General features: G+C 54.6%; 1 protein-coding gene across 1 annotated transcript; it reads left to right on the top strand.

Moving 5' to 3' along the window:
* The first annotated feature begins 6,603 nt into the window (after positions 1-6,603).
* On the top strand, positions 6,604-8,103 carry KCNA2 (potassium voltage-gated channel subfamily A member 2). The gene has a single exon (XM_068995775.1). The coding sequence runs from the start codon at positions 6,604-6,606 to the stop codon at positions 8,101-8,103; it is 1,500 nt and encodes a 499-aa protein (XP_068851876.1).
* Positions 8,104-23,997: the final 15,894 nt, after the last annotated feature.

Here is a 23,997-nt window from a genome sequence, read left to right as displayed (position 1 = left end):
CCTGTGAGCTGTGGCTCCTTCCAGACCTGGAATTCCTCGCTGCTGGCTGGAAGGAGGCTCTGGTTCCTTTTCCCTTGCTGAATTTGCCTTGTCCTGCTGTGCAAGTGAAACCAAGCAGCTCTGAGAGCCTTTCAGCCGGAGTGGCAGCAGCAGTCCAGGTGGGAGACACCCTCCAGGCCCAGTGCCCACCCCACGGCAGCCCAGGCCTGTCAGGGGCAGCCTGGCAGGAAATATTCACAGTCACCCCCAGGCCTGAAGCTCTTTGCCGTGTTTTGGTTGAGCTACAAGATTTTTATTTCAATGAGCAGTGCCCAGTTCCTCTCCAGACCAGCCCCCCAGGCTGGTGGAGCAGCTTCGGAGGCAAAGTGGCAACTCAGCCGTCCTGACAAATTGAGAATTCAGACTGGAGCCCAAAGGAGCTGTTTTTAAAATAATGGGATATTTTATTATGAAAAACACCCTGGAGGATTTCAGAGGGATGTGTTTACTGTTAACTTTGCAGAGAGGTGATTTTTGCTGTTTTCCCTTCAGCAGCTGTGCCTTTCCAGGGACCAGGAGAACCACAGAGGACCCAAGAGAATCTCCCAGGGACCCAGAGATCTGTTCAGAAACCAGGAGATTCTCCCAGGGTTTAGGAGTTACTCCCAGGATCCAGGAGGTTCTCCTGGGGTGCAGGAGGTTCTCCCAGGGACAAGGAGCCCTGCCCAGCACCCCTCTTTGCTCTGCTCCTCCTTTCCCACATCACTCCAGGCAAAGCCCTGATCCCTCCCCATCTCCCTGCCTCGGGGAAGCCGCTCTGACCTATCTCACCACGGTATTTTGGGATTCACCAGCAGCATCTGCCGTGGGAGAGCAGAGCCTGCTCCGTGGGGCCGTGTCACCGTGTTCCCGGGCTCTGTTCATTTTTAGGTGTCTCCTGGCATCCCCTCCTCTTGCCACCACCCACTGCAGGGGGGTGAGGAGGGGCTGGGGGTCCAGGAGCTCCATCCTCTGACGTCAGCAGCGGGTGGGAGGTCGGATGCTTTCCCTGGAGGATGAATCACAGTCCTGGGAACTCGCTTACAGCTTTCACAGCTCCCAAAATGACACAAGGCCCAGTTATGTCAACACCTTCAGCTGGAAAACCGTGGCTCAGAGGGAGATGGGGCTTAGTGCTCTGCCCTGTCCAGCCCCTCTGCTGGGCTCCAGCTTGGATCCTCTTCCCAGAACGGCTGTTGGGATTTGCTCCAGCCCTCAAAGTCCCTCTGGCTTTGCAGGAGGTGGGACAGGGTCCCCAGGAGGGACACCACAGAGAGCTGCCATTGCCTGAGGCTGTGCAGGAGGTGTGAAGGTGGTGGCACAGGGTCCGTGCTCTTCAGAGAGCTTCTCTCACCCCTTCCCTGGCTTGGCATATGCAGGTGCCCACCCTGGGTGTCCTAAGCAGTGGGGCTGGGTGTGGGTTGGGCTTTCCAATCACCCTGGGACTTGAATTCAGCTGTTCTGGATGAGGCCAGGCCTGGGAATAGCCCTGCCCTGTGGCTTCCACCCATCCCTCACAGCACTACTTCTTGGGGTGTCTCCCAGACCCACTGCCAGCAGGATACCAGGGAAAAAAGTGAGGAAAAGCACATTTTTTGCTATTTGTATGGCTGCCTACAAACAAACCCACAAACAGAGGGTCTGAACAGCCCTTGGGGGCTTCCATGGGAATAAAGGAAACGAGGGAAGATCACCCTGGCCACAGGATTGCCTCATTCCTGGAACATCCTCCCACCAAGTGCTTTTCCCAGCACCACTCACACACACGGGGTAAGAATTCCAGTTTGGGTGTCTATAAAATCCATTGAGATAAGAGAAATAATTCAGGAGGAAATTATTATTTAATAATAGTATTGAGCAAAGGCGTCATCTTGTTAAATCCTTGTGAAACAGCCAAGTGGGTGCAGAGCTCAGCTCGTCTGGTTCTCCGAGAGGCTGGGATGCGTCTGGAGCTGTCAGCGCGGCTGAGGGAGGCGAGCGCAGACACACAGATGATAATAATAGCTCACAATTAGGGTAGTAAATCAGGAGAGAGCATCACTCAATTCAGAGAAATTCCCCTGATTTGCTGGAGACGGGAGTTTGGCTCTTTGTACGGAGCTGGTGCTGTTTGGATGACAAATCCCCCTGGTTCTGCAGAACCTTCGCAAGGCGGCAGCAGGAGGAGCGCGTTGGAAACTCAGCTCCACTTGGATTGTTCCCTGCCCAGCCTCAGTTTCTACAGATTGCATAAGGATCAGCCTCGGGCAAATCGTTTTCTGGGTTCGACCCACCCTGCCGTGGCAGATCCACCTCCAGAGAAGGCTAAAATGGTGCTGATGACATTAAAAACCCTCGCCCAGAGCGGCCTCCTGCCAAGCTGGATGCGTGCAGGAAGAAAACCCAGAGTGCAAGGGCCGGTCATGAAGGATTCCCAGTTTTCCTATAGGGTTAGACATTAATTTTCAGTATTGGGATCTGGCTGGGGCTTGGGAAAATACAATTTTTGTTTCAAGATGAAGAGGGGTGTCGGGAGGAGCAGCAGGTGATCACATCCCCCAATGCCGCACCCGCTCTGTGTCTGTGCCACCCACTGCTGCGGGCACCTCGGGGAGCTAAAATCCTGTGGTTTACCCCCCCCATGTCCCCACATCCCCCTGGGTGACTGGGCACTACACTGAGCACCGATTTTCTCAGGTATTCAGGGTGTTCCAGGCCCTCCATCCCACCTCAGGGTATCCTTGGAGCGATCCCCACTGGCACCAGTAACTCCACACAAATTTGATCACTGTATATGGGAATAAAAATATTTCCCATCGCCTCCTCCAGCACTTGTGCTTTGGGTGCCAGGAGCCTTGTGGGACTTGTTGCTTCCTTGGTGCTCCTTTTGGGGCCATGGGGGGATGTCAGAGAGGTCCAAACCTCGTTCCTGAAGGCAGGGGTTGATCCATAGGTGTTATACGTTTGTAGGAGCTTGGCCATCGCCTTCCTTTGGGGTGGGAAAAGCCTCCTCATGAAGGGACCTCAGTAAACGCAAAGTGATATTAAAATGCTTGCTTTCCACATGCTCACCCCAGCCAAGGGCAGCCCCTGCAAGTCCAATCCTGCCCCATCTCCTTCCCCAGAGCTGCAGGGAGCGCTCCATCCCCCAGATCTCCCCGAGCAGATCCAGGCTATTACCAAGAATATGGGATGGATCGGAGCCGCATGGCAAGGCAGCATCATGTATCCAGGGATATGATTATTTCCCAGTGGTTGGAATCTAGGTCTCCTGCTTGGGAGGAGGGGTGCGGGAGGAGGTGGGGGGGGGGGGGAAGACACTCATATTAATCTTATGAATATTCATGGAGAAGCTGAGCTGCCTTCGGAGGTTGACTCCGGGGTACGAGTTTGGGGGGCTGTAGGTGAGAGGTGCCGGCAGCGGCGGGAGCAGAGCAGCTGCTTGTGCATTCTCCGCATGCCTGACTGCAGAGCCAAGTGTAAGTTGGTGCCTTTTTCTCTCCTCCCCATCCCTGCATCCTTCCCCCTCTTCCCGCTGCTCCCCTGCTTAAACACAGCCTGGCCAGGAACGGTGCAAAGCGAGGGAGTCGTGCTTTAGTCGCAAAACACGACCCCAAACCGTGTGACTCCCGCCTGCAGTGCTCAGTTCGGGCTGAGAACAAAGTGAGGGGCTTTGGGCAAATCTTCACCTCCTCCATTCTCCCCCTTCAGCCCCCAAATTTGCATGAATTAACCCTAAAGATGCTTGAGGGGGGGCGGAGGTTGTTTGCCAGGAAAACGGGCTGTGGGGAGAAAGTAGGAGAAACTGAGTGCTGGGATGGGTGATGTCAACTGAGATGATGCCGTAACCCTCTCCGCCAAGCACCGAGCATCAGCGCTTGGCTTGGGAGTCGGAGGAAGAAGCCCAGAGCCCACGCCAAATAAAAATCAACGTGTTAAATAAAAACAAAGTAAATTTCTGTGCCGTTAAACAAATCCGGGGTGTTCGGGGAAGGGAGAAAGGGGAGGAGAGTGTTTATGGGCAGGAGGAAAACTGCGTGTTTATTAAAAAAAAATAAATAAAACATTGAAGATTGGTTGATTTTTGGTGAGATGGGGGTTTGTGGCTGCCAGATCTTTGCTGCGGCAGCAGAAAGATGGTGTTTGTGGTGTTCTGGCGTGATGCTTGGAGGAGCCAGGGAAGGTCAAATCCAGCTGAACTCCTTGGCGAGTCGCTGAGGAGCGAGCAGTGGGGAGAAAATGCAGGAAAAGGATAAAAACTGGGACAAATGAGACCTGCTCTCCTCTGGGCCTGGCAGAAAAGGGTTAAGAGAAGCGGTTGAATGCTGCAAGCCTCGTCAGGGTTGTACTATTTTTTCTAGTGCATAAGGAGAAGGGAGAGGAGGGTTGCACGGAAAAGGGAAATTTCCAAGAAAAGAGGGATCTGCGGCAATATCAGCACCTCGGGGGATGAAGAGAGGAACCAACAGGCATAAATGGCCTGGAGATGGCTGAAATCTTTGCCGAGGAGATTGGGACCGCGGGGTTATTTTCCACCTGCCTCCCCTGCCCGGTTCTGTAATCCTGGCTCAAAGTAGACAAGTCGAGTTGGAGCTGAAGAAGGGAGGTTAGAGGGGTTTTTATTTCGTTTGGGAGGGAAAAAAAAAAAAAAAAAAGGCAAAAAATGAGAGGTTGGTTGGCCCTCTCCGGGCTGAGCATCTCCATGGTGCGAGGCAATGCAGGATGATCCGAGGGAGCGCTCGTCGGGAGCAGGGATGCTGAGAACCCGGCACCCACCGGGAACGTGAACCTCAACATCCCCACGAGAAATTTCACCCAGCGGAGTCGAATTCCCACGGGGGTGGGTCGGCCGGGGGGTTGGCTCTCGGGAGGATGGGGAGGGCGGATGCAGGTCGCGTGGGTCCGCGGTGCTCGTGGGTCCTTGGAGCCATCGGCGGGGGGACAGAGAGGGGCCGGCGGGGGGATCGGTCTGGGGGATGAAGCCGGAGCCTCCCGAATCAGCGGGGAACGCCGCGGAACGGCCGCGGGTGCTGCGCCCGGTGGGTGACACCGACTCCCGGTGCTGGGAACCCTCGGTGGCTTTGCAGAGCCTCGGCTGCCGGGGGGGCTGCGTCGTTCCCCCCCCGCTCCTCCGGCTGGCACGGGCTCGGCGGGCAGCCGGCCCCGCTGGGCTGAGCAGAGCGCAGGGACACGGGGCTCTGTTTTTTTCCGCCTCGGCGCTGGCGCTCTCGCCCTCCTCTCTCTCGTGTTGCAGTGCAGGTTGGGCGGGCAGCGGGCGAACAGCTCGCGGCCGGGGAAACGGGGTGCCCGGAGGAGCCGGGGCTTTGCGGATGCTCCTCGCGAACCCCCACAGCTTGCTACCTTCTCGGTGTTTTTTCCAGGCGATGCCACACCTCCCGAGGACACTGGGGACATCGGGTTTTGCTGAGCTTAGCAGCTTTTCACCGTCGTACCGAAGGCATCAGACAGACGCTCATCTGCCCTGAAGTGCAGATCCGCAACAGCTCCCGGGAAGACTCTGTCTCTCTGTCTCTCTGTCTCTCTTTCTCTCTCTCTCCAGTCCAAACCATTACAAGACCTGACTTCCACCATCTGGGAATCTAACCCCTCTTATGTCCCTTCTCCTTTCTCTACGATGACTCACCATTATTTTTAACTTTGAAGAGAGAGGAAATTATGGGGATCTTGGAAGCCTGTATTTCTCTCTAGGATTTCCCCAGGGTCAGATAATCGGTGTTACTAAGAGACACTAAGATTTGGCTTCTCCAGGTAATGTGATTTGTTTTCTGTGTGCCATGGTGGTTTGCAGAGAATGACAGGAGCCGGGACACCAGCGGCCGAGGAGGGGGACTGCGGTGGTCCGCGGGGCAGCTGGAAGCACATTCCGGCAGCCGCAGAGCTTGGCTGCAGGCAGGGAGGGCAGCATGTCACCAGGGAAAGAGGATTGGGAAGGTGTTAAACTTAAAAGCGGAGTTGGCGCTTTCCTGAAGGGTAGATTGCCTGAGATCGCACGGTTAAATGTTAATTAACCCTTAGCTGCATGCCTGGAAATGAGCTGAGCCCGGCACCCCGCGGGGTCCTGTCGCCACCTCAGGGCTGGATGGGGTTATTTTTCCTCCTTCCTTTCTCTTCCCTTCCCCCTCTTTACTATTTTTAACTGGAATTTTTGTTTTTAGCCAAAAAATAAGCCCTGGTTTGCCAATGCCAGTTTTTCCACGCTGGTTTTGAACAGGTGACGGTTCCTCAGGTGTTTTCTCTGTTCCACCTAATGGGTTTAGATGGGAGTTGTTGAACTCTGTCCCAAGGAAGGCAAATTAACCCCTCCAGGAAGGGGATAGACGTGTTAGAGAAGGGATCTGCTCTCCTCCCCCCAACTTTATTCCATCTCTCTCTTTCTCAGCAGGGGCGATTTTCTTTCTTCTTCTTTTTTTTTTTTTTTTCCTCCTTTTTTTTTTTTTTGTTTTTATCTCATCCCTTCGCCTTTTCATGAGACTCTTCCAAACCTACGTACCTGTCCTTCTGCAGGATAGTAGCCCTGCCCCGACCCCGATCCCACCACCGGGCGCTGGGAAGAGTTTAGCATAAGGATTTCTTTTAAAGCCCAATATGACAGTTGCTACTGGAGATCCTGCAGATGAAGCTGCAGCTCTTCCCGGTCACCCGCAGGACACGTACAACCCTGAGACCGACCATGAGTGCTGTGAGAGGGTGGTCATTAACATCTCGGGGCTGCGCTTCGAGACGCAGCTCAAGACACTTGCCCAGTTTCCAGAGACCTTACTAGGGGATCCTAAAAAGAGGATGAGATATTTCGACCCTCTCCGGAACGAGTATTTCTTTGACCGGAACAGACCCAGCTTCGATGCGATTTTGTACTACTACCAGTCCGGGGGGAGGTTGCGGCGGCCGGTCAACGTGCCCTTAGACATCTTCTCCGAAGAGATCCGCTTCTACGAACTGGGGGAAGAAGCCATGGAGATGTTTCGGGAGGATGAAGGCTACATCAAGGAAGAGGAGAGGCCGCTGCCCGAGAATGAGTTTCAGAGACAAGTGTGGTTGCTCTTTGAGTACCCCGAGAGCTCAGGCCCTGCCAGGATTATAGCTATTGTCTCCGTCATGGTGATTTTAATCTCCATCGTCAGCTTTTGCCTGGAAACGTTGCCCATTTTTCGGGATGAGAACGAAGACATGCACGGCAGCGGGCTGAGCCATCCGCCCTACTCCAACAGCAGCATGGGGTACCAGCAGTCCACTTCTTTCACAGACCCCTTCTTCATCGTGGAGACACTTTGCATCATCTGGTTCTCCTTCGAGTTCTTGGTGAGGTTTTTCGCCTGCCCCAGCAAGGCTGGTTTTTTTACCAACATCATGAACATTATAGACATCGTAGCCATCATTCCCTATTTCATCACCTTAGGGACGGAGCTGGCCGAGAAGCCAGAGGATGGTCAGCAGGGCCAGCAAGCCATGTCCTTGGCCATCCTTCGAGTCATCCGCTTGGTGCGGGTCTTCAGGATCTTCAAGCTCTCCCGGCACTCCAAGGGGCTGCAGATCCTGGGACAGACTCTCAAGGCCAGCATGCGGGAGCTGGGCCTCTTGATATTTTTCCTCTTCATCGGCGTCATCCTCTTCTCCAGCGCCGTCTACTTTGCCGAGGCCGACGAGAGCGAGTCCCAGTTCCCGAGCATCCCCGATGCCTTCTGGTGGGCTGTGGTTTCCATGACGACTGTTGGCTACGGAGACATGGTCCCCACGACCATCGGGGGGAAAATAGTGGGCTCCTTGTGTGCCATCGCTGGCGTATTAACGATTGCCTTACCCGTGCCCGTCATAGTGTCTAACTTCAATTACTTCTACCACCGGGAGACCGAGGGAGAGGAGCAGGCTCAATATTTGCAAGTAACCAGCTGCCCAAAGATCCCCTCTTCCCCTGACCTAAAGAAAAGCAGAAGTGCCTCTACTATTAGTAAGTCTGATTATATGGAGATTCAGGAAGGTGTAAACAATAGCAATGAGGATTTTAGGGAGGAGAACTTGAAGACAGCCAATTGCACCCTAGCTAACACAAACTATGTGAATATCACCAAAATGCTAACCGATGTCTAGTCGCTAAAATCTAGTCCCGTATTTAAAGCTGAAGTGGAACAATTGCAGATATTGAGTGCTGCTCTGCATTGTAGTTAATACAGTATTTTCTACGGTGTATATTTGGTTCTGCATGGGAAGCAATAGCTGTGTAAGTGACTTTTAATCTTTGATTTCCACACCGAATAAGCGTCCGTGCAAAAAAAACCCAACAAACCCAAACCATTTTGTTGCCCTTCTCCCATCCCAGGCTCGTGGGTTTCCAAAGATACGGAGGGGACGGGCACTTCGAGCAGCGGGATGGGGATGCGAGGGGCAGGTCCGGGCCATCCCAGGGTGCCACGAATCCCGGTCCCTGTCCTGGGTGACAGCCAGCTTCTAGGCACGGGGAACAGCTGGGAAAGGTCAGGCAGAGCTTCCTGAAGGGCCGCTGCAGGCGTGGGGCCGGATTGCTGGAGGGCTCGAGTTCCTGCCCCGGGAAAGCCAAGCGCGAACGCGTCGCCCGGCTCGTGTTTCATAACTGAAATGCTGCATGCTGCAATAGTTTCAGCCACTGCAGTGTGCCAGTGTGAGGCCCAGGGGAGGGATAATTAGTGTGACGGCACATTATTTATTAAGTCTTAAATTTTCTATGCGAGGCATCGGGAGGGACGAGTAAATAAATCAAGAGCTTGGAATTTATTTATTTATTTAGATGACACTTCCATCATCAATATTTCCAGGATCACCAAAGACACCTCCACTGACACATTGAAAATGAGTTGGAAAAAGCATCTTTTTTTATATCTATATATAAAACTGGAGCAACTATGCTGTGGCCTATAATATATTTATACTGCAGTGAAATTTAACCAGTAATACAGTACAGCTGCATGGATATTTGTTGCATGAATCTGAATATTTAATACACACACAAATATATATTTTCTTAGTAGACTATACAGTATTCATGTTTATAGTGTTTATAGATTCTCCGGTGGCTCGAAGGAGATTCATGGGAGTTTAAAAAACCTCCAGTACAGTTAAAAACCGGATGGGGAAGGCGTGTGCTGACAACAGTTGGATAGATAACAGGGCAAAGCCTGAGAGATAACAAGGCAAAGCCTGAGTGTCCGAGCATCCAGACACAAGAGCCAACAAATGCAAGCCAGGGAAGGTGAGCTGGAAGTTAAACACCTGCGCTCATTATGGGGCGAGTAATTAGTCATTAATCCTGGTGTCAGGAGCAGAAACCGCAGCGGATCGGAGAGGGCACGAGGAGCAGGTGGAATAGCAGGTTCCAGCTTTCCTGACTTGTTTGTTCAGCAGTTTTCAGCCTTTCCCATAGAATTCCCGTGTGTGTGTGTGTATAGATATTTAGAGAGCGACTACAGGGCCGAATCCTCAGCAAACAGAGCGCTCGGGGCATCGAGGACTCCCTGGCTCAGGGCTGCTGGGATGGTGGGACATGGGCTGGAGCAGGGTGACCTGCCCCTGGAGCCCGTGGCATCCCCAGGGCAAGGTGCATTTTGGGCTTGAAAGCTCCTTTTCAACCACATAGAGCCTCAGGGCTGGGGGTTTATTCCTTTCTGATGGAGCGGGCACGTGCTGAGGTGGGCTGGATCTGAGCTGGCACCTCTGAGCCTTTGCTTTGCCTTCTTCCAGGGTGTATAGAGCGGTGGGTCGAGGTGCAGAGAGCCCGAGGTTCTCCCTCTTCTTCATCCCCGGTGTTATCTGGGGATGGGCGAGAGCTGTTGATCCATGGGGAATCTCACCTGCTTTCCCCATCCCTCTGTGGGTTTCCTTCTGTTTTCCCCATTGCTGACAATCCCCAGGGAGGGGTGCCCTGTTCCTCTTCCAGGTCAAGGGAGACGGATGAAAATCCCTGCCAAGGTCATGGTGGAGCAAAGCCTCCCTGGGCTGTGGAATGGGGTTCAGTCGGGGTGAATTTGGGCTGAACCAGGGCACGATCAGCCCTGAAACATTGCAGAAAGGGTGAGCACAAAGAGCTTGGCGAGGGGTCAGCCAGACCCTTCCTTCCTCAGAGAGGAAACCCCCGCTCCTGACAATAATCCAATCGGTGCTAAAGTATCTACAGCAATGGCTCCAAATGCTGCTCCAGGGCAGGATCCATCTTGTGCTGATGGGGCTCCTCTGGGCCAGGTGGAATCACTCCTCACTTTTATTTGATTGATTCATTGATTAACTGATTCAGGCCTGGCTATCATTATTTCCAAGTGTCCATGGTTTGTGCATGGCAGTCCCTGCTTCTGCGTGGGGCAGAGGACCAGCAGCACCCATGTGCTGGGGTTCAGGGGTGCTCAGGTCCCCCACCTGTCTTTAATTGGATCTCGTTAATTGGGAGCCCTGCACTCCCACTTTGCTGTGGCAGCTTGGGAATGGGAGACACTGAAGCCCCTTCACGCACACACACAAAGAAGCCAGCACAACCAAAAGCAATAAATCTTGAGTTCTGAAGCTCATCCCGTTGGACGGGACAGGGCTGGCGAGAGTCGCTGGCTCGGGCACGATTCCCAGGGCTGTCATCCAACTTCCATGGATCCGGCTCGTAGTGGGTCCGTGGGGACATGAGCTCACATGGGGGAGCTGCCTGATGTGCTGGGATGCTGCTCGCCCACCTCTGGGCGCCCTTTGCACCAGGGGATCCCATTCCCGCTCAGGGTTGAGGTGTTTTGCTGGTGGTTTTGCTGCAGGTGTTGTGGAGGGTGCTGGCGCTCGGTGACACTTTGCGAAGTGCCCGGTTGTTTAACGCCCGTGGGCTTGGGGTGTTTTGGGGGAACGTTGGCCAAAGCATTGGGTGGGTGTTGTCGTGGTTTGGTGAGGAGGAAGGTGGGGTTTTGTGGGGTTCTGGGCATGGTGTTCCTGTGGCCAGGCAGGAGGGGAGAGCGGATCCGTGAGCAGGATCCAAACTTCCAAACCCACTCTCCAAGCTGGGGGGGTCCTGGCTGCCTTGGGAAGCTCCACAGTCGCTCAGCAGGGGCTGAAGAGCGAGAGGCCACACTCCTGATGTCACCGACGTGAGGCGATGCCTGTCCCCATGGCAGTCCCGTCCTTAGGACAGATCGGGCACCTCCTGCACTGACCCTGGCGGATGCTCCTGGGGAAAACGAGCTCCGGTGGGAGAGTGGCTCTGGGCTGCCCTTGTTTGGGGCACAAGGAAAATGCCCAGGATCACTGCTCAGGTGTTTGGCTCAGGGTGGGAAGGGTCAGCGAGGGCCGTGCCTGGGAGGGATCTGTGAGCCCCCACGGAGCAGAAGGGCCCAGATTTCTGCCTCGCACAGAGAAATGGTTCCCCTATAGCTTTTAATGGGATTTGTGCCTGCAGGTCGGAGCTCTAGTGCTATTTCTAGCTTTGCTTCTGACTCACTGATGTGATCTTGAACCAGTTTTTCAGGAGGAGACTGTGATATTTTTTCTTTTTTTTTCTTAATTTTTTCTTGAGGAATTTGGTTTGAGAGACTCTGGGCCTGTTTCTGTGGAGATGCTGAGCATCCCAATCTCCTCCTGCCTCTGAAAGGTGCAAAAATGAGCTGCAAAGTGGCTCAGACTGGGGATGCTAAATTAGGGACTGGGGAAGGGGAGGGTCCCAGAACTGTGCTGGATTTCATCAGACCTCTAAACAGAGGTAGTCTGGTTCCTTTCCTCCTCATGAGGAGCCATTTCCCTTTCTCCAAGGCTGGAATGGAGGACTGGAGCTCTCTGGTCTGTGGAGGTGCTCCTGGCTCGGCACCCGGAGGAGGCAGCGCCTCTATTTTAGTTTTAGCCACTGTGCCACAGTTTTGGAGAGATGGAAAGCTGTGATTACAGGGCGGGTTGTCTTCTAACACCCAACCTCGTGCCCAAGCCTGCAGGCCGCCCATCAGCCCTTTCAAATCTTCCAGAATATCTGCTGAGGGCAATGGGGTGAGGCTCATGTACCAGCTGGATGCTTCCAAGTGATTAGGAAAAAATTATCTCTCTGGAGCACTGTGTTTTATTGGGAAAATTAATCTCTGCAGCGACTGTGTCAGAGTCCCACAGATTTGAATACTGAGCTATAAGAAGAAAAGGATCTCTGGATTGGCGTTATGAGAGTGTGGCACGTGGGTGTATAAATATGGGCATATTTGTGCATAAATACACAGAAGGAGAGAAAAAGACAGAGGAGGAGGAGGCATTTCAGGAAGGACCTCGCTTTGTTATCAGATAATTCCTGGGTCAGCCCTCGAAACTGCTGCCAAAGTCTTGTAGCTTTTCCAGAGCTTGCAATACGCTCGGGGATGGGTCCAAGCAGAGGAGATCTGGATCTCGCCTTGGGAGCAGGAGCATCCTGAGGGACTGCTGGCATTCAGCTCCTCGCACCCCCTGCGAATGGCAGCTCTGCAGTGTCTCTGTTCCCAGCCCCAGGTCCCGGCTTGGGCCAGTCACGGCCATTTCTGTGACTGTGCAGGGAAGGCCAAGCAGAAGTTGAAGGGATTTGGTGGAGATGCAGGTGCTGTGCTGCACCGAGTGGGGTTTGGGGTTACCGTTTGTAATGGTTGGATTTTAGGTCTCTTAAATGATGGTGACTTTTGGGTCCCAGTGTGGCAGGTCCTGTTCTGGAGCCAGGGTAGGTTTATCACAGAATCCTGGAATGGTTTGGGTTGAAGGGACCTTAAAGCTCACCTTGTTCCACCCCTGCCGTGGGCAGGGACACCTTCCACTATCCCAGCTTGCTCCAAGCCCTGTCCAACCTGGCCTTGAAACCTTATCTCAAGATCTTTACCGTGAGACCTCATCCCAAGGTCTGCATCCCTGGGGGTAGTTATCTGTGGGAGTTATCCATGGTGGTCACCCATGGGAGTTGGTCACTGTGCTGCCAGGGTGAAGAGGCCTGAGGAAAGACAGAGTTGAGTCAACCCCAAACCATTTTGGTTTGCACTCACATTAAGGCTGTGGCTCTGTCCTCACACCCCTTGCAGTATTTGACCTCTGTGTGACACATCCCTTGGTCCCTCCTGTTGGGGACCAGCCCCTGCCAGGGGCCCCATGGGGGGACAAGGGTTCCCCCCAAGCACCAGCCACTGCTCCACCCTTCCCCAGCCCTGCCAGCACCCCCAGCCTCGATGTCCCCACGATGTTTCTGCATTTGGCTGCCCAAAGTTCACCCCCCTGCTCAGACCTGGCAGCTCCGACCCTGCTGCATCCCGTCAGGGGAAGAGGGCCCAGCCCAGGGGTGAAGCAGCCTTTGGAGCACAGCACTGATTTACACCCCGGGGACAGGATCCCCCAGCCCAGTTGTGTATGATGAGAGATAAATCCCTTATTCATGTTTCTCCTCCAGAGAGGGGGTGGTTTGGCTTGTAGGAGCTGCTGGACATTGTGTAACCACACCAGGTCCACGCACATGGACCCACCACATCTCCTCCCCAGCCCTGCCTGGCTGTCCTGAGCTTAGGGTTGGTCTTCTGGGGTTTGGTTTTTTGATGATGATTTTTTTTTTTTTCTGCTGCCTATAAGGTGTAATTATCCATTTGCACTTGCTCCCTCATTGTTTGAGACCGTGCTCTTGTCCTCCAATGTCATCCCCGAAGGGCAAGGGGAAAAAATGGGTATTGGATCAACCCTGCATGTGGTGCCTAATTTGAGCAAATCAATAGGAAGAGGAAATCCAAGAAGGACTCATCCTAAGGATGCTGGAGCTGAACCTTTTGTTTCCATGGTTACGGGAGAAATGGGACCAGGAATGGAGAGAGGCCTATAAACTGTTAAAGGAGGACTCGTGGGAATTTCAAGTCATTTAACCATGCGTTTGCTAGACACAACTTTAGACACCAGCTGGATCCGAATTGCACAGTGTTTATAGAAATTCCTGCTTTATTGACGGCCGGGGGGTGCGTGGGAAGGGGCAGGGGGCCCCCGAGTCAATAAGGCTGCCCGTTGTATATAGATATACAGAGCTGTGTACATACATCTCCAAATGAGCATTTGCTGTCTGGTTTATCATCAGTGTATATAATTTATTCTTCACAGAGTATCACAATTTTTGTAAATATCGGCACTAATTAAGAGAAAATAAATATGTATATTATTGAGGAGTTATTTTGATATCAGTTCTGTGGAGGGTGGGAGAGGAAAAAGACAAGTAATTATGTTTTTGGTATGTTTTTCTCTACAACTAAACCCTCTGTGAGAAGAGAAAGAAACAGCCTGAACCAGGGGAAACCAGTTTGTGCTCCACCATCAGGGGCAGAGTCCCAAAAACCCCTGGGAGGAGGAGCTGATGGGTCTCAGTGATGGACATCGGACACGCTGCGTGGTGTGTACGGCATTCCCATGGGAGTTGCTCCCAAAAGGCTCCAGCAGCAACGCCAGTGGAGGGGAAGAGGCTGGAACCCGGGTCAAGCCCATGTTCCCCATAGTTCCCCACTCCTCCAGCTTGGATATCGGCCACATCCACGCAGGTAACAGGGAGTGGGTGCTGCTGCGGGATCAACCTGCTCTTGGAAAACTTGTGGGCACCCAGTGGATGGTTTTCAAAGTAAGTGATCCCTCTTGGAAGAGGGAGAAGCAAACAGGCAGGGATGGTGCTGGTAGCACATCATCCGTGGGATTGTATCCCTGGAGATGTCTCCTGGTAGGATCTCCAGAAGGAAACGGGGATGGGATCCCTGGGATGGCTTCGGCTGTCCTTGCAGAGGAAGGGTTGGTTTGTCCATCCCCAGGGAACAACTGCAACAATATTTTCTCTTGCTCTTTCATCTCCTCTCCCACGAGCACCTTGGGGCAGCAAAGAGCAGGGAAGGTGTTCGGGGCCCTTGGTTCTTGTGGTTTGGGGTTTGCCCCTTTGCTTGGTGGCTTTCACAGGCAGCGTGGCTGCTGCTCTGGGCTTCCCTTCTCACAGGGAGAACCCGCTCTGTGCTCAGAGGATGGAGGTGAAATGCAAGGAGAGCAAAGAGATTCTCCTTCTCCCATGGATGGGTTGGTCCTGCTCGGCTCTGGGACGTGGCACCACGTGGTAACTCAGGGGTTAGTGCCAAACCTCCTTCTCAACCACCCCAAACCCCTCGTACTGGTCATGGAGGAGCCCCTGGTGTGGGGCTCAGAGTCAAGTCTTGGGTTCAAGCATCACTGTGTGAGCCAGGGGATGTCATGTCCCATTCCGTGCCTCAGTTTCCCTGTCTGTAACACAGTTTGCTAAGCCGGACCCAGCAAATTGCAAATCTTAATTCTATGTTAGGACAGTGAAAATGCTCAAATGGGTGGCTGAACCCATGGATGGGTCTTGTTGGGGGCAGAAGAGGTGTTCAAGAGCAGCCACTTATGAACATTTACGTGTGGAAAGCCATCGGAGTGCACAAAAGGTAACAGAAGTATTTATGAGTGATGCACCCTGAGGGAAGTGTCACACCCTGAGCTGTAGAGCTGAGTGGAGGCAATCCCCAAACTGGGCCACTCTGTGCTCCTCAGCCCCGTTTCCAAGCCCAGGAGAGGCTCCAGCTGGCTCTGGCAGATGCTGAACCCTTCCCTTATCGGAGTCCTGTTGGCTTGTGGGCTCATAAATATCTAAGCACAAAGTGGTACAAGGAGTTTGCAGCAGAGGCTGCTCTGCACGGGCTCTCAGGGCGATGTTAGCGGAGGCTGCGAGGCAGACACCGTAATTATTTTAAATTGCCGGGCTGTCAGCATGCGGCACCAGCCCAGCCGCGCTCCGAGGGCCATCAGGGGTGTGCATCCTCCCCCAGCCGAGCTGCTTGGGCTTTTACACCGTTCAAAGAGGCCAGGAGAGGCTGGGAGAATCACCCAGCGAGGTGGAGACCTCCCCGCTCCCAGACAGCTCTTTCCCCCCCAGATCGGCGTCTCCCTGCTCGTGATCCTGACTGTGGCGAGCGGCCGGTCCCTGCCGAGCGCAGCCTGGCTGGTTCTGCTGTGCTCACTGACCTACTTTCTGCCACTTTCCTTGCTGAGTGTCGCCTCTCTGGCAGCCAAAACCCCACAAAACCTCTCACGGATCCGCTCCGGAGCTCACAGAGACCCCCGAGGTGGGCACGGGGTGCTCCCCACCGCGCATTTTGCAGGAGCTCCTCTCCCTGCCGAGCGGCTCAAGCCCTCCAAATCCTGCCCATTTCCATCGAGGAAGTGCAGGACTCAAGTGCCAAGAAAGCACTACCTCTGCTGCTTCTCCTGGAAAGCTCGGGATGCTCAAACCCCATTACAGCCCATTGTGTGTGCCCCAGGGACCAGCAGGAATTTTTAGCCCTCCTGACAGCCTGTGAGCAAATCTGCTTCCATTTGGCAAAGTGGACACTCGGATCCTGAAAGCAGCTCCAGGGCCGGAGCTGGGAGGAGGCCATTAACTAAATGCTGAGAGTGGGAAAGGGAAAGTGATCCCAGAGCCAGGGATGCTGCCGCCCTCCCGGTGGTGCTCTGGGGCTTTCTGGGGTGGTGGGGCTCAGGTGGGAGCTGGTGCTGAGTTGAACCATCACTGCTGCAGTGCTGGTGATTCCAAAGAGCCTTAACCAGGCAGCTGGGTACAAAACATTCGCAAGGGTGGGCGTGTGAAGCGGGGCCCCCACAGTCTATCTTTAGGTAACCTCTAGGCAAAGGTTCGGAGCTTGCACGGCTCTGAGATGAACGTTTATCCTGCAGCTCTGGAAATCAGGCCAGGTCTCTCTTTCTCCTTCCCACTTCCTCCTTGCTCCTTCTTCTCCCTCCTTTGCATTTGTACTGGGTGTTGAAAAACCTATTCCTGGGAGCAGCTCTCTCATCTGCACCTCAGCACGGTGTCCAGAGCGGGAGAAGGGGGGCTTAGGCAAGGGAGAGCAATATTTGGGTGTATTAAATATGAACCTGTGCTTTTACAGAGTCAGAATTGGGTCTGCTGGGGCCCCACACCCACAAAGCATTAGGGCAGACAAGTAAGACCCAAGGACTAAAGCCAGGTCTACCCAAATATTAGAGCTCCCCCAGTACTGAGGCTCCTTGTAATGTCACCCCAATCTCATGGAGAAGGCACTTGGTGCCATCCTCAGCCCGGACTGCCTGAGGTCCTGCTTGGACATCACGGTGCCCTGAGCCTTCCTGTGCTGGGAACAAGCCACGGTGAGACTGCCTCAGCTTTTTAATCTAAAAAAAATAGCGGGCCCAGGGGATCTGGGAAGTTTTTCCCAAAGGCTCAGCAGAAGGTTTACCCCTCTCCTGCTCTCTCTGGCTGCTGTTGCTGGGCAAAGCTCGCTCACCACCCTGGGTGGGCACATGAGCTGTGGGCGTTGATCCATCCCAGAATTCCATGATGTTCCACAGATGAGTCTTTGGGAGGTTGTTGGTTTAAAGGATGCCTTGCTGAGTTCACAGGGACCCAAGGGGAGGGGGCTGCAGCCCCCGGGTTTGCAGAGAAACCCTGGGGCTGGCGAGAGCTCAGAGTTTGTTTTGCTGCTTCTTTAATGCAGCCGAAACCGGCTCCTGGCAAGAGCCACGTGGGGGTTTGGGGAGCTGGAGATGCCAAGGTCACCCTGCTCCTCACATCCTCACGAGCCCAGCCCGGCACAGCCCCCCCCTGCCCCTGCAGCTGCCGTGACCTCCCTTCCCCGAGCACCTCTGGGGCCGCAGGCACAGGGCAGGGTCAGGCCCTGGGGATGTGGTTTTACCCAGCGAGAGGTGAAGGTTTGGGGCGGGCAAGGGAAGCAGAACAAATCTCTTCTGCCAGGCACCTGCTCCCTGCCTCCGCAGAAGTGCCAACGGCGCAGCGTTTGAGAGCGGAGCCTTTTCCGCTTAGGAGCGGGGTTGTCTTCCACTGTCCTTTTATCCTTGGCTAATTAAAGGCAAATCTGAGCCGAAGGAACGCAGTTCTTCATAGCTGAGCTTTAATAACTAGAAAGTGGCTGCAAATGCTTGGAGGCAGCTGCAGAAATCCTGGGCAGAAATAGCATTTTTATCTTGCAGCTTACCAGCTTTGGCTCCGGGGATAATAAATTTCTGAGTTGTAGAAGGAGGCAACAGCGGATACAGCCCCGTATTGTCCGAGTTTACAAAAGCATCAGTTGGATGGATCAGCTAAACTCCCAAGTCCTCCCTGAGCAGGACAGCAGAGATCCCGTGGCAGGGGACTGGAACAAGGTGACCTTTAAGGTCCCTTCCATCCCAAACCGTCCTGTGACTCCATGAGATTACGAGGCCATGGTGAGGTGCCACCAGTCCCTGGGGGTGCTGTGGGGAAGGGCTGGAGTGAATCCTGTCCCAGCAAACAAAGGTGTCTGCTGCTCCCTGGGCAGCTGGTTCTGGATCCAAGTCCTCTGATCCCAAGGAGGTGTCTGCAGGCAGCTGGATCCCATCTGGGACGAGCACCACCCAGCTCCAGCTGTTGCAGGGGAAGGTGAGGGAGGCTGGTCCCATGTCCCAGATGTTGGGTGAAATGTTTTAAATGGATCCTGTGGAGCTTAAAACCAGGCTGGAAGGTGGAAAATGTGAAGGGAAGATGGATCATGGCTCTTGCCTTCCCCTTTTGCTGCAGCTGCTCTCTGCCCCCTGCCAGCCCTGCACGGTGGGAGGGCTTTGCTCCAAACCTCGTGTTTTATCCCTGCGGGAGGACTGGGCAGCACCAGCAGGAAGAAGCAGGGCTGGAAGTTGATTTTGCAGCTTCAGATATCCAAACCCAAGCAGTCTGATCTGCTGGGGTCACCTGGGGCTCAGTGTGCTCCATGGAGAGACTGGCACCTCGGAGGGATGGAGGGATGAGGCTCCCCTTGGCTGTTGGCCTCCCTCCAGCAACTGCACAGATGGCTGCAACTTCTTCCACTCCCAGACTAGTCTGATCCATGCTCTTGAACATTCACATGCTGGTTATTTCCACTCTGTAAAAGGCAGAAGGAGAATTTAACCCTGAAGGACCTCCATCAAATCAGGAAGAAGGATGCCCTGCACTTGTATAACATCTCCCAGGCAGGCAGCCCACAGCACTTTACTCACAAATGTTTTTAAAGGTTTTGGGTTACTGTAATGCCCTGAAATCCTTAAGGATGAAAAAAGCCCCACAGCAATGGAACATTTGGCATAGCGGGGCATAATTTCGTGAAGACAGACCCCGAGAAAAGGGATGTGGCATCCAGTAAGGCTGGCAAGGAGCAGGCACGGAGAGTAACTATTATTATTCTGATGCTGATGTTGCGTGGCTCTTACACAGTGCTTTTCATTAGGAGCTCTAAAGTGCTTTAGGAAAGAAGAGACTCAGATGTCTGGGCCGTCTGCAGTGATTTCAGCAGCGGAGGGCAGGCGATGGTCTGATGCAGAAGCTCTCACTGCAGTTCACTGGTTGCAGGGCAAGGTCCTCCTCTGCTCAGCTCCTCACGGCATTTTAGTTATTCTCCAAGCTTCCAGAAGTCTCCCTGTGCTCCACACAGGGCTGTGGTCCTGACAAACCAGTGCAGAGCTGGGGGACACCCTCCTCACGAGCACCCCCCTCCCCTCCACGCCCCCAGCATTCCCATTCCACCTGCAATGGATGCAGCCGACGTGCTAAAATCCCGGCATTCCTGATCGTTGGAACCGCAGCCTTCCCATAGCGGGAGGAGACACGAGGTCCCTGGGGGAGGACACTTGGTGCGCCACCCCAGAGGGGTTTGTGCTGCGCAAGGACGGAGAGAAAGGGCATCACAAGAGCTCCTGGCACTGCTCTGCGGCACAAATTCTCCTCTGGATTTCCTCCCCGCTCTGGCCGGGGGCCAGCAGGTAACAGGAGCTGCCCTCCACCGTGGCCCTGCGGCTGCCTGGCTCCCAGGCACCCTCGCCCATCCCTGCAGCAGCAGCAGCTCCAGCCTCGCAGCCTCCTCGGGGCAGCTCCGTCCTCGCATTCCCGCTGCCTGCAGCACCCGAGGGCAGGGAGGAGCTGCTGGAGGAGAGCTGGATTCCTGTCCTGGCTGAGGGGGAAATACTGCTTGGAAAAGAACAGAAGCCCATTCCGGAGTGCTCCTGGGTGCTGCTGATGTCCAGCCTGCGGGGGAAGGAGCCTGCATTTGACGTGGGGCAGCACCGGAACTGCCGACACTGTCGAGGGGGTTTGCAGTGAGCTCAGCCTTGGCCTGGCCTCCCCCACCTGCGGGGACCGAGGGCTGGGGCTGCCTTTGCCCTTTGGCTCCTTAAGCACTGCACTGTTTGGGGGGGGGGGGGGGTACCCCAGACCACGCCACATCCATGGGACGTGTACAGGACGCACTCCCGTATGCAGGGACATGAAAATACCCCCATTAAATCCCAGTGAGCACTGGTTTGAGATCCCTCCCTTCTCTAGTTCAGCCTTAGCGATGATGCTGAAGGGGAAAACAACCCGTGGGTTTAGCTCAAGAGGTTCCCAGGTGGGATAGGGGCACCGTGGCCATGGTGGGGATTGTCACAGCGAGAAAACGATCCCTGTCAGCTCCAGAAAGAGAAGCCAAGACACTTTTGGCCACATTACTTTGGATAAGTGGAATGGCAGTGGGATGTCCTGCTGGTGGGAAAGGGTTTGCTCAGGTGCCTTCTCCCTGGCAGGGGCTGTTCAGGGAAGGCTTGATTCGGCTCTGTGGCGAGATGTGGCTCCCAGGAGCTCGTCCTGTCCCTCCCCAGCAGCATCCCAGGAACTCGTCCTCTCCCTCCGCAGCAGCAGCCGCAGAAGCGCCGGCTCAGCACGGCGCTGCGGCTCCAGGCTCGAGGATTAGCCACTCATTTGCCATAAATAGAAAATGGGGGAATGTGGTTTAGCCTATGAAATACACCCCGAGAGGCCGCTGATGCGCAGGAAGATGAGTGTGTCCTGTCGATCCCTGTCCTCACCCCGCTCCCAGCATCCCTCCCTCCCCGCAGAGGTGACCCTCTCACCCTGTGCTGACCCCGCGGCCTGACCCTGTGCTGGGAGCGGGGCATTTATCCCCGTGGTGGTGCTCCTCGGCAGGGAGGAGCCCTGGAGCCGGGCTCCCCACCGGGCTGGTCCCCCGGGACACGTCTCCTGCTCATGGAAGCATTCCCAGGAGAACCTCTCCGATCGGTCTCAGTATTGGAAGCCCCGTTACGGTCAGCAGAGAGAAACTCCTCCGCATGATTCATCCAGCTTAATTTAGCCGTTTGCCTCGGGGTAAGAAGAGGAAAGCCTGAAAAGAACCTGGTTTTCTGTATTTGTGGTGGAAGGAGTCAGGGAAACAAGCCCAGATGGACCATAGATGCCCACTCCTGGTGCAAGGGATGCCACTCGGATTTCCAGGGTGTCAGTGCCTGGAAGACCCTTATTAAGACCTAACTGTGTGAGATGGGATGACTTTGATATATCCAGGCAGAGCAGAGCTGAGATGTGGAGTTTCCATGACTGTAACTGCTTCCCATCAGCAGCTCCATGCCTGGATCCATATTTTCACGGTGGAGCCATAAGGACATTTCCCTCCACACTCTCAGCCAGTGCCTTTCATGCCTACAGAGAAGAGAGGAGACCCCTCTGGATGCTCCTTTCTGGGCTGCGTGCCTTTGGCGTGCTGGGATGTGCTTTCCCGGCTGCCTGTGCTCCCTCCGTCTGCCGCGGTGGCACCGCGCCCGCCCGCGCTCGGCCCGATGCGTTTCCAAGGAGAGCTCCTGCCAAGCCAGGATGGGCTGAATGGGCAACCAGCACAACACTGCGGGTGCCACAGGCCTCAGTGCGGGCTTGGGACGCGGGGTTTGGGAGACAACAAAGTCCTTGTGTGGCTCTGCAGGGTGGCACCTCTTGCACCAACATCCATGAACCAGCTGGGCTTGTTTCCCTGGATCCTTTCCCCAGGAGCACACAAAACCAGGTCTTGTCAGGGCTTTGCTGCTGTGAGTGCACGGCTTTCCCGTGTCTGAATTGAGCTGGGGGGTTGATGTGGAGAAAGGCCTCTGTCTCTCCACTGCCCACAATGGTGCTCTTGGCAGCAGGACCCGATGAAGTTCTCCTGGGAATGCCCCTGTGTGTGAGAGATGAAGGCATGAGTCAAGGGCTCTGTGCTCTCATCTTTCCCCACCCCACATAGATGTCATCTTCTCGTATCCTCGAGTCATCCCTGCCCGAGCAGCATTTCTGGTGCTGAAGAGAAACCCAGAGGAGCACCAAGGTCCCACCCACGGCAGTGTGAGGGTCAGCAGGGCTTTGGGACACCTCAGCGCTGCATTTCTGGGCTACTGAGCTCATTCAAGCACACAGCTCAGACTGCCTTTGGTTCCCAGCACCCCTCTGCTGCCATTCCGGTGTTCCAACCCTGCACATGTCCCTGGATTTACTCCAATTTTATGCCTGATGAGGCTCAGGCCTTACGCTACCAGTTAATGGACCTTAAAAGGCCTGGAGATCCCGGCCCTGCTTCCCTGGCTTCATCGAGGGTGGAGTTCTGCTGCAGGGGAGTGATGGTGGGAGTGTAGGTGCCCAAATCCCATTGGGATGCTCGGTCCTTTGGATCCCCTGGGAGTGGGGAGGCTCTTCCCTCTGGGTCCCATGGGAGAGCCCAGGCTCTCCCTGGAGGTGAATATCTTGCACACATTTCCATGCAGGCTCCTAAGCAGGAGCCACAGGATGTCCTTCCTCAGGGTATCCCACTCCTTGTTCTCAGAATGTTGGCTGAAGCCCGTGCCCGTGGGATTGGCCTCATGGCCACACATTCCCAAGCCAAGGTGTGTCCTCTCCACCAGATCTGCCTACGAGAGGATTTCTGCATCCAGCAGAGGAGGAAAAGACATTGCAAGGGATCTGATGAGGCATCTGCAGGGAAATCAGGCTGAATCCAAGAGTCTCAGGAGTGAGGAATGTCCTTCTCAGCATGTCCTGGTGATGTTTCCACCCTGGAGCAAAGCCATCCATTTTTAGTGACTTCCTGCTTAGGTTTTAAAAGTGTTGGGAAGGATGGGCAGATTTTCAGTGGCCTTGGGAGAGACAAGAAGTCTCACATGGTTCTTCTTCCTATTGATCCAGCCCTCCAGATTATTTTGCCTTGGCTGGCCATTTTTCCTCCCAGAGCCTCCTGCAAGGACGTGGCTCCAGCAGTTCTGCTCACCTCCCATCTGCTGTTTCCATCAATAAAGGATGAGGGGATGGATCAGTCACTTCCCTCCAACTCCAGCCCTCTCACCCCTGACCATTTGTTGGCTTAAATGGAAACTTCTCCAAACTCTCCTGGATGATACCGGAGTGCAGCTCCCCTTGGGACACAGCGGGAAAATCTCTCCTTCCCCTTCAATCTCACCTTGGCTTTGACATGGGGCTGGTTTTACCCTTGCTCGCTCACCTACCCATGGGATCCCATTCCAGTCCCTGGAGGTCTGGGGTCCCCCCTGTCAGGACTTGGCCAGGGTTGGGGCTATGCTAAGGCTGCAGGAATGGAGCTTCTGCCTCTTTTCCTTCCCCTGGAAGGTCTTGGACAAGTTCCCTCAGCACAAATCCTCAGAGAAAAAGGACTTGGTGTGCTGGGAGGCTTTAAAACCCCACCCCTGAGGCGAGTCACTGCCTGGGGGTGGGCAGGGGCCTTTCCTGGGGGGGTGGCCCCCCAGCAACCCCTCCAGATGTGATTGCTGGTGGGGGAAGGAGGACGGGGCCAGGCCAGCAGCCCCAGACTCTGTGCCCCGTCCCCCTGCGTCAGCCTTGCACCGCTCGCCGTGGTTCATGTGCTGCATCTTCCTATTTAGAGGAAATCTATAAACCACTGAGAACAGAGCGAACCCTCCGAGGCCTTCTGCGGACAATTGATCAGCCAAGGCTTTCAGCTCCGTGATTTCTTTTTTTTGCCCCTTTTCTCTGTCTTCCTCTGTTCTTCTGAAGCCACCTGGGCTCCCCTCGGGCTCCATCCTGCCCCACCTCCTGTGCAGGGTTACAAAGGCCCACAGCTCATGTCCCTGTGCCCAGCGGGCTCTGCCCATCAGTCCTGGGATTTTGGGGACAGCTGGAGCCTGCTCAGCAGCCAAGGTGCCACGGAATGGGGATCTGAGCTGCTGCTG

The sequence above is a fragment of the Aphelocoma coerulescens genome, chromosome 26, assembly GCF_041296385.1.
Source record: "Aphelocoma coerulescens isolate FSJ_1873_10779 chromosome 26, UR_Acoe_1.0, whole genome shotgun sequence".
Lineage (NCBI taxonomy): Eukaryota > Metazoa > Chordata > Aves > Passeriformes > Corvidae > Aphelocoma > Aphelocoma coerulescens.
The sequence above is the reverse complement of the archived record's forward strand: the minus strand, read 5'-3'. Positions and strand labels throughout refer to the sequence as shown.